Here is a 14223-nt window from a genome sequence, read left to right on the forward strand (position 1 = left end):
TTCATATTCACAATAAAACATGTTTTATAATTTATTTTTAATTTTGTTTTAAAAGATGCATCATATTTGACCACAAAGATGATATTGATGAGGTACCTATTTCCTCATTTGTACGAAACTGTTCGTCGAGGAATTTATTCAAGGAGATCACATTCGACTAAACATGAACCATTAAGAGATTTCAATTCATGGTTTTTACAATACTGTATAAATATGATTCCAAAACAATGTGCAAGCCACTGAAAAAAATATGTCTTTTTCTGTACCCAAAATAAACCATTAAGAGATTTCAATTCATGGTTATTTACAATACTATATAAATATGATTCCAAAACAATGTGCAATCCACTGAAAATAATATGTCTTTTTCTGTACCCAAAATGAAAGACCATCAAATTAATTTACTAGTATTTTGATCAAACCCAGGATTAAATTGTAATCAAAGCACAAGAATAATTGAAAATGGATCAAAATTCGGCAGATAGAAAAACTCCAAATATGGCGAAATTAATAAACTGGACAGACATGTCACGTGGAATTATGTCTTGTAAAACCGGAAAGCCGGACCAAATCACTGCTCATATTTCCTTGTCATTTCCTAATGTTACTTGCCCATTATTAAAATGTCGTAAAATTTGACGTCCAGTCTTCTCTTGTTTCCATGTATCCATAAAGAGTGATTTGCGGCAATGTCAGTGTCGTTTATCTCCCAGATTAGACCGGTTTACGACCCTCATGGGACTTGACAACACACACGCTTCCCGCGAAAAATTGTTTCCGAGGAAAACGGGCTGGACAAGAATAATCGGATGTGTCCGGAAATAATCTGTCCGTCCAGATTAGCTTATTGATATTCACTTGATTCAAACAATAATACTCACAAATATTTGAATTATACTCATCCATCAAGTGAGATGTGTGTAGAAAGAGAAGAAGAAAATAAATTCAATACTGGGGAATTCTGTTTTAGAGTGTCTAATATGAATTGATACCGACTATCAAAGAACCAAAGCATTACAGGGGATGCATGTATTTTGATCAAATATGAATAAATATATTATATACAGCAGTTTATTTCAAAACAACGATCGAATGGCCCATTTGATAGATTTTTTTTCCGTTTATAATCCGTTAGAAGCTTTCTTTCTTTCTTTCTTAACAATAATGATGAAAACTATATTTGTCAACCAATGTGTCTACCAATAGCAGTTTTTGTTAGATATTTTTCTTTTTCCTCGAATAAGAAATATTTTGTTTGATTAACTTGTCAGTGTTTGGTAGGAATTTCCAATTCAAATAAGTAGTTTTTGTCCATTGTCAGTGTTCAACAATTACATACCAGTCCTATTCTTTTATCCATACATTCCAGGAAAAAAAAACCTGTTATTAAGTATCCGATGTTTGAGAAAAATACTTGAGCAATTTCCTTATTTATTATTTTTGTTTGTTTGTTTGTTTGTATGTATGTACAACCAATGAAGTAGGATCTAGAAGATGATGCGGTATTTCTCAAACGAACTATTAATACTATATAGAAAGTGTCAAATTTATTCACTCTTGTTTGAAAAATTATCATAATTTTAGTCGATTTAAATCAATTCTTCGTATAAAAATCAATAGTTATCGAGCATCCTTTATAGATCTAACAACTCTACAAAAGATATGTACACATGATCAAAAAAAATATAGGACAACTGTATAATATTTTGGTAAAATACTTCTTCGATTCTGAATTGAAAATCCTTCTGTTTAGACTTTTAATTCTTTGATTACGTATTTACTCTCCTTCTGCATGTTTTACATCAGTTCTTCCCGGATCGGACAGAAATTGATAACCGGAAACAGAGATATGAAAGTAAATGAATTTTTGAGACGAACGATTTGAATGACTTATTTTCATAAAGGGAAGTTTGTTGATTTACTGATTGTAAACTTCCTGTTTGAACAGTGGAAAAACACTTATATTACCACATCCGGACTTCAATTCATTTGCAAATGTTATAAATCGGGTTAAACTGTGTCGTTTTGACAGATAAAACAAGATGGCAAACCTATATATACCAATGATGAGGAAACAAAATGGCCCCGTACAAAAGTCAAGGAGTGAAGGAGAAGAAAAGAAAAAATATAGGCAAATACACAGGTATATGCTGAAATTTTTGAGATCAAATATTAAATGCATGTATACCTTGTTTTGTTACCACGAAGTTCAACATTTGATGAGTAAGAGACGCACATAAAACCGAAGTTTACAAGAGGCACAGCAACAACGATACAGAATGTTAACATGATGAGTGCCGAATCTCTGAAAATTTGTCATTGTGTTCTAAAATTAGCATAATAGAAAATATGTTTTAATGAAAAGGATGAAGATAGCAAGCAGTAACCAAACTTATAAGTCAGGTAACGAATACGAATCATAAATAGGGGGGAAACCGGACCCCTGTAAACCCCAGAGATGGGATCAGGTGCCTAGGAGGAAAAGTACCCCCTGCCAACCCGTCACACCCGCCCGCCGTGAGGCCTCTGTATTGATCAGGGAAATTGAGTAATTTGTAATGAAAATTGTATTTAAAAAAAAACAATAATATAAGAATATAAGACAAAAACGGTAGGTTTTATTTCCAATAAAGGTCATTATAAAGAACATAGAATATGGTATGAATCAATATTTTACACATATAATGAATGTTGGTTTTATATACATGTAAATACTTATTCTGCATGTATGCCATTGAATCCTGAAAATATATACCTATTCAAGTACATGTACTGTAACATTTTCATTTTTTGAGTAAGTGTTTTCTTCATTACAATTCATTACAAATAGAAAGTATCCTTAGTTGATCTTAAATCATGAACAGTTAATGTGGATTTATTTATATAATTCATGACTTCAAAGTCATTCACTAAATGCACATTATACTGCGGAGTATACTTATATTTTTCCAACGTGTGTTTATATATAGCTTTATACATAAACATACATATTTCATTTATTCAACAGTATTTATGATTGGTATCATCCCGATCAAACGGAAACGTCTGCAAAGGACTTTCTGGAAAAATATCCTTATGATCCAATGGACGCAGAAGCTCTGTTCTTGGTACACCCGTACGGGAAAGAAAGAGAGGACATCAAATACGTCATTTCCTGCAAGTAAGGACTGTCTATCAAACGACAATTCATCTCATTTACGGAAATGAAATGCGTACCTAAAATTATACATTACAGACTCCTATTGTATTTTGTGAAAAAATACATTATATATTTGGTTAATTTTCTACTGATTACTAATTTTCGTCGTTCTAAAAGAGGCTGTTTATTTGTGAGAAGGCGTGGTTTATATGTATTTCAAAATGACCGTTTTTTTTTTTCTTGATAGATTTTATCATGTTTATAAAACAAAATTTTCTTTTGATAAAATACGTTAGAGAAAACACAAAATTGTTAACGACCTTCCCCCATCCCAAATTCATTAGTTTTTTGATTTTTGATGACATTTATCGTAGGGTATTTCATTATAAAGTTTTATTATTATTCCAATTTAATCATCACCTTATACTTGTATATCAAACTGCAGATGCCGAATATGTGAGTGCTTTTTTATGAAGAAAACCAAATCTGTCTTCCTTTAATTTCTGACATGAGTTATGATTGATAAATCACTCTGACTTTACTTTAGAAAGGTAATATCTCTTAAGCTTTGATGTACTAACCTAGAACTAAAATACATGTTCAAGCATATATTTGCCTGTACAGATGGAAGTTGGAAATATACCAGTACCGTGTTCGCTATAAAGAGGATGAAGATGTGTATTCTGTCCGAAGTGCCAAAGCTAACAGTCTTCTGGACCTCGTAGAACAATATCGACTAGCAGCAGTGGGGCAAGATGGCCTCTTGTCCTTTTATACTAAAGACAGTGCGCTCAACCATCTTATGTACCCTATACCATGGCCCCACAAGTATAAGGATCGGTAAGACAAACATCTGAGCGATGTAAAACATAGGTATTCAAAGATTTCATAGCTCATCTCAACAAATGTTATATTTAAGTAAGGCAAAGTCCCACAATTAACAAACATTGTTGTAGTGTGGATCACTATATATGCAACAGTTTTGCAAGTTTGGTCTTGGTAGCATTCTTTATTACTTGGGAATGGACTTGCTCAAGAAACTTTTTCTGTTCAATCATCCGGAAAATGTAAGTAAGATTCAGCATCTGAAAGAGTCTAGTATTGTGCATACTTAGATGCATCATCTATACGTAGGACTTCTAGTAACCTGGGAATTGACCTCTTCAAAAACTTAAATTTGGCCACTTATCAGAAAAAAGTAGGTTGTCATTAAAGTAACCATAAACCCTATCTCGACAAATTTGCATGGATGAATAATTATAGGGATGATCCAGTATCCGAAGCAAACCTGCTAGCTTTCATCCCTAAAATGAATCATCCATTACAGTTTGTCGAGGTAGGGCTAACGGTCACTTGAGAATAGAACTGCTCTAAAAATGTTAATCTGGTCACTCATCTAGTAAATGTAGGTCAGATCCAGCATCCAGAGAAAGTCTGGTAGTTGCATCCCTAGATGCATCGTCCGTGTAATATTAGTTACCTAAAGTCTTATAGTTATTTAGAAATGAACCTGATCCCAAAATATTAACCTGGCCACTCATCCGGAACATGTAGATCAGATCCAGCATCCAAACCAAGTCTGGTAGTGTGCATTTAGATGTAAGTCTAGGTAGGTCTTAAAGCTAAACTGGAATGAACCTGCTTCAAACTCTTAAACCTGGTCATTCATCTGGAAAATTTAGATATAGGTCAGATCCAGCATCCGAAGCAAGTCTGGTATTGTGTATCCTTAGATGTATCATCTATGCAAGTTTAATCAACATATGGCATGTATTTCGTTGGGAATGAGATCTGCTCCAAAAACTTGAACCTGCTCTTAAGACATTTATCTGGTCATTCTTTGGATGAAAATACATATACAGCATCAAAAATCTGACTGGTACAATGAAACATACTAGATGCATCATTCATGAATCTCTGTCAATACAGGACATAAAAGTATTTGGAGAAAAAATTCTCCAAAACTATTAACCTGGGAGCCAACGCGGAGGGTATTATATAAGTTCTGCTTACTTCGTTGAGGTGAACTTAAAATGTCAATCAAAGAGGGAAAAGTGTGTCTTTCGAAGAAGAAATCTCGCGCATTCACGATGATTATCTCTCTTTATCCACGACTGGCCATAGCATGCATCATCCATGAATGTCTATTGTAAAATATTTCAAGGAACATGAAAAAAAGCAAAAGAGCTTACTGATGTTTAGATACTATTAACAATTATCACAGTCAGCAAATTAGAAGTGTATCTGAACCATCTAATTATTTGATTCTTCCTCCGAATAGGTGCTACCATGGATTGTTGGGTCGCGAGGAGTCGGAGAAAGTTCTACTGAGTGGGTTTGAATCTAGGGACATCAACAGTCCCTTCCTGATCAGAGACAGTAACTCGGAACCAGGGGTTCTGATACTATCGAGCATGTTTGTGAAAAAATCGGACAAATCTCATACCTTCGACCATAGGCGTATCGACTTTAAGGTCAGCAAACAGCTTTAATGGTAACTTAATTAAAATTATAAATTGATATCCTTATTCTCTTCATATTGCAGATTTATAAATTTCTATTGGTTCATGAAATAAAATATGACTATACCCGAAGTTCCAAATAATTTTAGATACTGATGCACGTACATATATATAGATTTTAATCGTCTACCCGGTATATGTTATTTAAAAGCACTGTGCTGTATTTATATCTGTTCAATTTGGCCCTCGTAGGACAACAAGTTTGGGTCTCTGGATTGCATGGAAGACAGTCTTCTAGCTCTGGCTAAAAGCATTGAAGAAAAGTACAAAAATCGCGGCGAGCTAATGGACTTAAAGGTAAATCTACTTGTTAAATATATCTTTTATTAGTTTGTAATAAAAATTTGAAAACATCTCTTATCTTTAAAAAAATCAGTTGATTTTCTTTCAACCACCATGCAGACTTTTATTATTCATACTAATTTTGAACTTTTCACAAATTGTAGTATTTTTAAAAAGCCTATGAGTTTAAAATTAAAAGAAAAAGTGAGTTTGTTATGGGTAGTTCAAAATAAAATTGTTTTATTTTCTATCCCTACCTTTCATCCTCGTGAAATTCGGTATGACATCGTCAATTATCTTTATTTTTAAGGCGCTTAACAGAGAAGGATTCCATGGCGTTGACACAGGTTGTACAAACAAATAGAAGAAAATAAATCATTTTAACGAGCAAAAAATTCGAACTTTATAAAGCATTTATTTGGTCAAGATTATTTTTGCATTTCTGGATCAGAGTGTTTTGGTTTGTTGTGAATTCGCATGAAGTTTTATGTCCCTTTAGTTTCAATAACAAGTAAAGACCAATGTAGGAATGCAACATGAACTCGCCATAACTTTTATTCAAATAACATACATATATTAATTCACAATTATAATATTGCCATCTTCGTAAGTTTGTTTCCATTGTTTAATTATTTCTGTCAATTAGACATACATAAACTAGTATCCAGACAGTCAACGTCTCCTTGTTAAACAATATTACATTTCATTCACTTCCAGAAGAGAAGTACACCCGTTCCCTTTAGAGTAAAAATTTATTCGTTCATTGGTGTTTCGAAGAAGCCTAGCCCGTACTTTAGTTTATTCGTGACTGTTCTGTATTCTGTACATTCTCTGCTGGCTAATACGTAGGCCTCAAGTTTGACATCTGAATACTACACTTTCTGATTAATACCTTTAAAAGGATTACTTGTTTTTCTTTTCTTTAGTAAATTTTATGTAAGAAGCAGCTTTTCAGTGTGCGAACAAATACATATTTGAATCTGGTTCATTACACAACGTACGCGGTTCTCTCATTCAATGTATATATATATACATTTCATATCTAGAATGCTTTTTTCGCATCTGGCTTTTCATCAATCTTTCCAGCATCTGTGACGTCATCTTTTGTTAAACTTGGTTCAGTGTTCGGCTTATAACCATTACTGCATACTTGCTTAACAATATTTAGAGTCATAAGAGAAAATTGTTTTTTTTTAACTGAAGATGTTCTAGAACACCATCTTCCACCAAGCATAAAGAAGATGGATGCGTCAGCCATAAAAATATTTCGTGAGGCTCTAGAGGAGGGGCACGAAAAGTATCATCACGTCCGTGTAATGGTTGTTGGCCATCATGGCGCGGGAAAATCAAGCCTCACTAAACGTCTGCTTAGGGAAAACATGGAAGAGGTCCAAAGCACGGAGGGAGTGGAGATTTACAATAAAAGAGGGCGCTTTCAGCTCAGTGACCACAAGTGGATCAAGTATGACGGCATAAAAGGTAAATGTTTATATTTTTTCAATTGCTAATATGTCGTAATCGTTCGTATTTTTCTGTTTGATACTTTTTGAATGTAAGGATTAGAAACGTTAAAACAAAAGGGAGAAAATTCATTAGAATTGGTAATGTTTCTACTTATTTCGTTTTTATACATAATAAAATTTGGAAAATAAAATAAACCTTTCGCTTTATACAGAGAATGAGAACGAAAAACTTGAAAGGATCGCTAGGTATTTAACACAGCGATTTCCAGAGGGTGTTCCAACATACTTGTCAATAAGAGAAATTACGGAGAAAAATGCTGGGGAAGAGAAGACAAGTCATTATACATATGATTCAAATGTAGCAAACCTGCAAACTAAATTTCCCACGACTTTTCCAAAGCAGAATGAAGTAAAACATGAAAACACACAGAGATATTCTAGAAAAACTGATTTTTTACGCAATCATCCTCCACCATTTAAGCTAAAATCAGAGCTTTACCGAGAATCACAAAATGATCATTATACATGTGTGAACAGAGTCCCCTACAGAAATTCCTCCCCAGCTTCGAGAATATCCGGAATGAAGCCAAATACATCTCTTCTATCTCCCGAATTACAACCGAGAATAAGCAAGACATCACCGAAAACGTTCCCTGATCCTCGTGTGAGTACCTCTAAGAGTTTATCCTCTGATGATAGCGAAGATGAATACGACGATTTTGAAATTCACAACACCCACTTGACCAGAGTTCTCCAAGACCTGAAAATTCAATTCGCTACCTCAAATGAATCGCAAACTCCTCCAACCCCAGAGGATGAGGAAGTAAAGGGTAGCGATTACGTTAGTGGTGAAAAAAGACATAGTATAAAAAGAGGAAGTTCTATTGAAAAGGAACAACAGGCACTGAAAGAGGACCTAGAGGAGGTATGGATATATTGTTTATACATGTATTTATATGTATTCTTCTGATTTGTTTATTTTTTTTTGATCATGCATTCTAATTACAGTTACTTCAAATGTCCTCCAACTTTCTTCAAAACGAGACGGGATCCATCACATTTTGGGACTTTGCTGGACCGACTGTTTTCCAATCCACTCACCAGGCCTTTATGTCCTCCAAAGCTGTTTACCTTCTGGTGACAGATGTGTCTCTACAGATGAATGACCCCATCATGGACGATGATGACTGCCGCTGCAGCTCTAGGCATAAGTCCGTGGAAGGTAAGTGTGATGGAATACCTTTTGTAAAATGACCATTGTTGTTCGTTTTATAACTGTTCATAATTTTTCTACCATAAGCGATAAAAAGGACGTTTTCGAAAGGGTCTCAAATATGAGGATTATCACGTAAATCTAATTGTTATCGTTTTGTTACATACATATTACTTCTTTTTAGATTTTCTAAAATTTTGGTTGAATACAATTCATACGTATTCCTCTGAATCCCAGCGAGGATCCCCTAAGGTTCTTGTTGTGTCGACACACAAGGATAAATTGCAGGTAAAATGATCAATTAACATTCAATAATCTTGTTATAAAAAACAACAATGTTCCCATTTTAAATTTTTTCTTGATTTCGATTAAATAGAACGCCGAGACAGAGATAGAAGAACACCACAGAAATATAAAAAGAGTGGTGAAAAAGAAAATGCTTTCACCTCATCTGGTTCCTGAAATGTTTTGCGTGGACTGCAATGATCCTGATGAGGAGAATTTGGACAAAATACGATCTAAAATTCTAGAAATTGCAGAAAACGAAGAAATCCTCTCACAGCAAATTCCCACCAGCTGGATCTATCTGGAGCGAAAAATCATGGATCTTCGTAAAGAGGGGAAAAAGGTGCTGAACTTTTCGGAAGTAAAACAGTTGAACAGATTTTGTGCTTTACATTTGAAAGATGAAATGGAAATTAAAGTTTTTCTGCAGTTTCATCATGCAATCGGCAACGTGTTGTACTACGATGAAAAGGGTCTAGATGATATCATTATTTTAAATCCTCAGTGGCTAGTGGATGCATTCAAATGTTTAATTACCTCCGACAAGTTTCTTGGATTATCCCCCTCACAATCCCTTCTTGAAGATATGAAGAAAACCGGACATTTGAGTATGGAAAACATCGAAACATTATGGAGCGAAAGAGAAGACAAATCTTTTTTGGAAAATAAAGAACATATCATCAAGATTCTGGAAAGGATGGACATAATCGCACGACCTAAACGTTATATGAAAGACGGAGAGGCAGTTCAAGAAATGACTACTTTTCTTGTTCCTTGTATGATGGGTTTAGATTCACCCACGGTTAGAGCTAAGTGGTTGAAGTCTGCAAACAATATACCAGCTCTGGGATTTTACTTCAAGGATGAGTTCATGCCACCGGCTGTGTTTTATCGCTTGTTGGCAGCGTGTATGGCTAAGTTCCCAGTAGTAGAGCAGAATGATGTCCCTCTCGTATTTGCTAACACTGCAGTCTTCCGACTGGATAAATTCAACTTTCTCCTACTTGGTCATGATGACTTTCTCATTCGAGCTTGGGTGTTGAGAATTCCCAACACCACATACCAAAAGTCTTCCATCCACTTCACTATCAAAAAGTTTTTGGAGGAGAGTCTTACCGTTATTTTGGAGATATATGCTAGCTGTAGTGCTTGCCCGGACCATAAACTCACCAAAAAGTGTGCAAACTGTAGAAAATGCAATGCAAATTTTCCATTTAGAGTTGTTCTTCAGTGTAACCATTGCATATCTCCTGACACAACATTCAAAGGGCTCCATCTATGGGGAGACTTGAAATCAAACGAAAGTGTAGTTTGTTCTGACCATGACGAGGTTCATGTTATTGAGTCCTCCGATATTCTTGCCTTCTGGGAATGCCCAAAAGTATGTCTGAGATATTGCAAAAATTATTTAATGATGAGAGTGTATTGTTGGAGAATGTTGTTCTTAGATTTTTCAAAATTCTTTTGTTCAAATCCGTATACTTCAATTTGCAGGTAGTTCATCCAAAGAAATCATTAGAGTGTAAGTACAGAAAATAGCTTTTTTAGTATACTAAAAATTAATTTTAAATTGTTTGTTTGTTTAATGTCCCTTCGAGAATCTTTCACTCATGCATTGAGTTGTCGGTGGAGAGACCTGTACCCGGCACTTAAGGCTTTTGGGTAGTGAGGGATCTTTTTTGTCCCAGCACCTACTGCAACACGGGACCTCGATTATTCGGTCTCATCCTAAGAACCGGTCTTCGAGTCACATAGTGGATTCGAACCCGCGACGTAAGGATCAATTCCTAACTCCACGACTCTAGCAGACGCTCTAACCACTGCGCCACGCGTGCAACTAAATTCAAATTGTAAAAGTCATGATAATTTTTATTTTGGAAGTGACAATGTCAGACCCGGAGAAGCCAGTGAAGATGTCATATAAAATCCTAGGTCGTCTTGCTAGAAGGGTTTCTAACTACTGGGAGAAAATAGCACATAGTATTGACTTTGATGATAGCTTTGTGGAAACCACTAAGAGGGAATTCTGTCATCTGGAATGGGATTGCTGCTTTCACGTGTTAAGGACGTGGTATGACAAATCGCCGAAGGGACGAGGAATGCTCAAAACATTGGAGGATGTGTTCACAAAGATTGACATTGATAGAGACATTTTGAAGACGGTAAATAGCAATCAACAATCTCTCATCTGTCTGGTAATGAACAACGAATACAATATAAATCTCTTCTCTTCATGAAAATGCCCAAACATTGTAACATGCATCTTTTCCCTTTGTTTTTTCAGTTGAACACAATGGAAATTGAGTGTGGAGGTAAGTCCACTGCAGTGGTTATGATATCATTGAGCCTTAATTTCAAACTGAATTTTATTGCTTTTCTTCTTTAGGATATATTTCATAAAGGTCTTAGCATTATCAAAAATTTTAGAATTTTAATAGCTATTCTTTTGCTCTTAGATAATAAGTATCTTGACAAAAAAGTGTCAAATCGAGGAATCGATGTCATCTGCAACAGACTAGGTAAAAAGAGTGACCAGCTCGCCATTGAGTTAGAATTGACTCCCGAGAACATGGAAAAGATACAGAAGAATTTCCGAACATCCATCGCTCGAAGTAGAGAGTATATAAACCAATGGCGCCGAAAAGAAAACCCAACATATAAAGATTTGCTTCAGGCTTTAGCCGAAATAGAAGTTGACAATTATAGAGAAATTCTGACATTTATTTATTGAATTTGTAGCTCATATTTTTTCTCACAGATCCAGTTAGTTGCTCTCTCTCTCTCTCTCTCTATATATATATATATATATAACGGCAAAAATATAACAATGGAACAAGACTATTTTGAAAACTTGATAAAGGTGTAAAATGATTATATACATTTATCCTGAAAAATTTGTACACGATACTTTTAAAATTCTCTGACTCTTTGATCACTTGATTAAAATACTTGTTCATATATGCAAACAACAGTGTACTTATTTTCTTTTTATGCCCCCGTATCGAAGATTCGGGGGTATACAGTTTTTGCCCTGTCCATCCATCTGTCTGTCCGTCTGTCTGTTTGTCCGCAAAAACTTTAACATTGCCCATAACTTTTGATTGGTTGGAGCTATGGCTTTTGTAATTCACATGTGTATTCCTTGTGACAAGACCTTTCTTTGGGTACCACCATATTTGACCTTTTTACCTTGGAGTTTGACCCAGTTTTGAAAAAAAAATTCCCAACTTTAACCTTGGCCATAACTTCTGAACGATTGGTGCTAGGGCTTTCATACTTCACATGTGTATTCCTTGTAACAAGACCTTTCTTTGGGTACCACCATGTTTGACCTTTTGACTTTGACCTTGGGGTTTGACCTACTTTTGAAAAACTTTAACATTGGCCATAACTTTTGAACGCTTAGTGCTAAGGCTTTTATACTTAGCATATGTAATTCTTGTGACAAGACCTTCCTTCGGATACCAACAACTTTGCCCCTTTGACCTTGACCTTGGAGTTTGACTTACTTTTGTAAAACGTTAACATTGGCCATAACTTTTGAACGGCTGGTGCTAGGGCTTTCATACTTCACATATGTAATCCTTGTGAAACGACCATCCTTTGGATTCCAACAACTTGGATCCTTTGACCTTGACCTTTGAGTTTGACCTACTTTTGAAAAACTTTAACGTTGGCCATAACTTTTGAATCGCTTATGCTAGGGCTTTCATACTTCACATATGTAATCTTTGTGACAAGACCTTTCTTTGGATACCAACAACTTTGACCTTGGAGTTTGACTTACTTTTGGAAAACTTTAACCTTGGCCATAACTTTTGAACCGTTGGTGCTAGGACTTTCATACTTCACATATATAATCCTTGTGACAAGACCTTCCTTTGGATACCAACAACTTTGACCCTTTGTCCTTGAACTTTGACCTACTTTTAGAAAACTTTAACCTTGGACACAACTTTTGAAAAGTTGTTGCTAGGGCTTTCATATTTAAGATGTTTTTCCTTGTGACAAGACCTTCCTTTGGATACCAACAATTGTAATCCATTGACCTTGACCTTGGAGTTTGACCTACTTTTGAAACACTTTAACCTTGGTCATAACTATTGAACGATTGGTGCTTCAGCTTTCATATTTCACCTGTATATTTCTTGTGAAAAGGCCTTTTCTTACGCACTATTAATTTTGACCATTTGACCTTGATGTTTGAATTACTTTTGAAAAACTTTAACCTTTTCCATATCTATTCAATGGTTGCTTCTAGGGCTTTCATATTTCTCAGGTATATTCCTCGAGACAAGACCTTACTTTGGGTACCAACATATTTGATTTGTATTTGAGAAAGTTTAAAGTTTGCTATAAGTTGCCATACGGGGGCATCAGTGTTTCACAAACACGTCTTGTTAAAACAAATATTGTATTTTAATGATAAATTTTCATGTTAGAAATGAAAAATCTGTTTTGTTATCACTATATTAAAGAAACATTATAAACTATGTTTGTTCATCATGTTTCCCTTGAGCATTAACGCCGTTTACTGTCATATAAGAATAAGGGAGAGAATATGTCCAAATCATTGCTTTATCATTAACGTGCCAGAAGTGGAAACACAAGGTTTTGGAATAAAGTATTTCTTTCCAATGACTATCCTAAAGATAATTGTCGTCAATAAACTAAATATAACCCTAACATCAGGAATAAATCAAACTTCCCGTGATTAGAAATAATTATTGTAATTTATAAAGTTAACCTTAATTTATTATGAGGAGTTTCCATTTCAAAACCTTGTCTATTGACATTACAGAATGTTCTGCATCATGAAAACAATGTTGCTTGCTAGGGTTTAACAAGAACATTAATATCAACTGTGTCTGGCAAAACCGTAAGACCTAACTGGGCTTATTCGCAAATTCTCTCTTAGCAAAAATGAAACTAAAGTCGTCACATTTGATACTATACATTTCAAAGCAATTTTATCGAAATATTACAAAATTGGTTTAAATATTTATATTTGAATGAGTGAGTTAGGATCAGACAAAAAATCTTAACAATATTTGAAAGAGTATATATATGATTATAACAAAGTGCAAATAGTGAACCAGGATCAGGAAAACTTTTTTTTACCATAGTAAACATAAAGTTTTCTTAATAATATTTGAGAGAAATTGGTGTATACAATGTATTATCATAACACATATAGTATCGATTAGTGGGCTTGGATCAGAAAATCTCGATTTTATTTTGCTAACATTAAACATTCTTTAAATTATTTGAGAGGAAAGAGTATATATATATATATATATATATATATATATATATATA

At 34.6% G+C, this 14223-nt stretch overlaps 1 protein-coding gene across 1 annotated transcript; it reads left to right on the forward strand.

Annotated features, from left to right (window-relative positions):
* The first annotated feature begins 1981 nt into the window (after window positions 1-1981).
* On the forward strand, window positions 1982-13395 carry LOC133184263 (uncharacterized). The gene is made up of 14 exons (XM_061319237.1): window positions 1982-2143; window positions 3008-3160; window positions 3764-3979; window positions 5421-5613; window positions 5854-5958; window positions 6254-6290; window positions 7147-7422; window positions 7619-8331; window positions 8415-8628; window positions 8804-8907; window positions 8996-10331; window positions 10786-11066; window positions 11189-11216; window positions 11361-13395. Exons 1-14 carry the CDS (start codon window positions 2043-2045, stop codon window positions 11633-11635), a joined length of 4032 nt encoding a protein of 1343 aa, XP_061175221.1. The 5' UTR covers window positions 1982-2042; the 3' UTR covers window positions 11636-13395.
* The last annotated feature ends 828 nt before the right edge of the window (window positions 13396-14223 follow it).

This window comes from Saccostrea echinata, unplaced genomic scaffold, assembly GCF_033153115.1.
Source record: "Saccostrea echinata isolate AGI-Se365-2 ecotype Australia unplaced genomic scaffold, CSIRO_AGI_Sech_v1 ptg000010l, whole genome shotgun sequence".
Classification (NCBI taxonomy): domain Eukaryota; kingdom Metazoa; phylum Mollusca; class Bivalvia; order Ostreida; family Ostreidae; genus Saccostrea; species Saccostrea echinata.

Coding starts and splice junctions, on each gene's coding strand:
- LOC133184263 (XM_061319237.1), top strand. CDS start 2,043: ATGGCAAACCTATATATACCAATGATGAGGAAACAAAATGGCCCCGTA. Junction 10,332..10,785: donor TTTAATGATGAGAGTGTATT/GTTGGAGAATGT, acceptor TTATTTTGGAAG/TGACAATGTCAGACCCGGAG. Junction 11,217..11,360: donor AATGGAAATTGAGTGTGGAG/GTAAGTCCACTG, acceptor TTTTGCTCTTAG/ATAATAAGTATCTTGACAAA.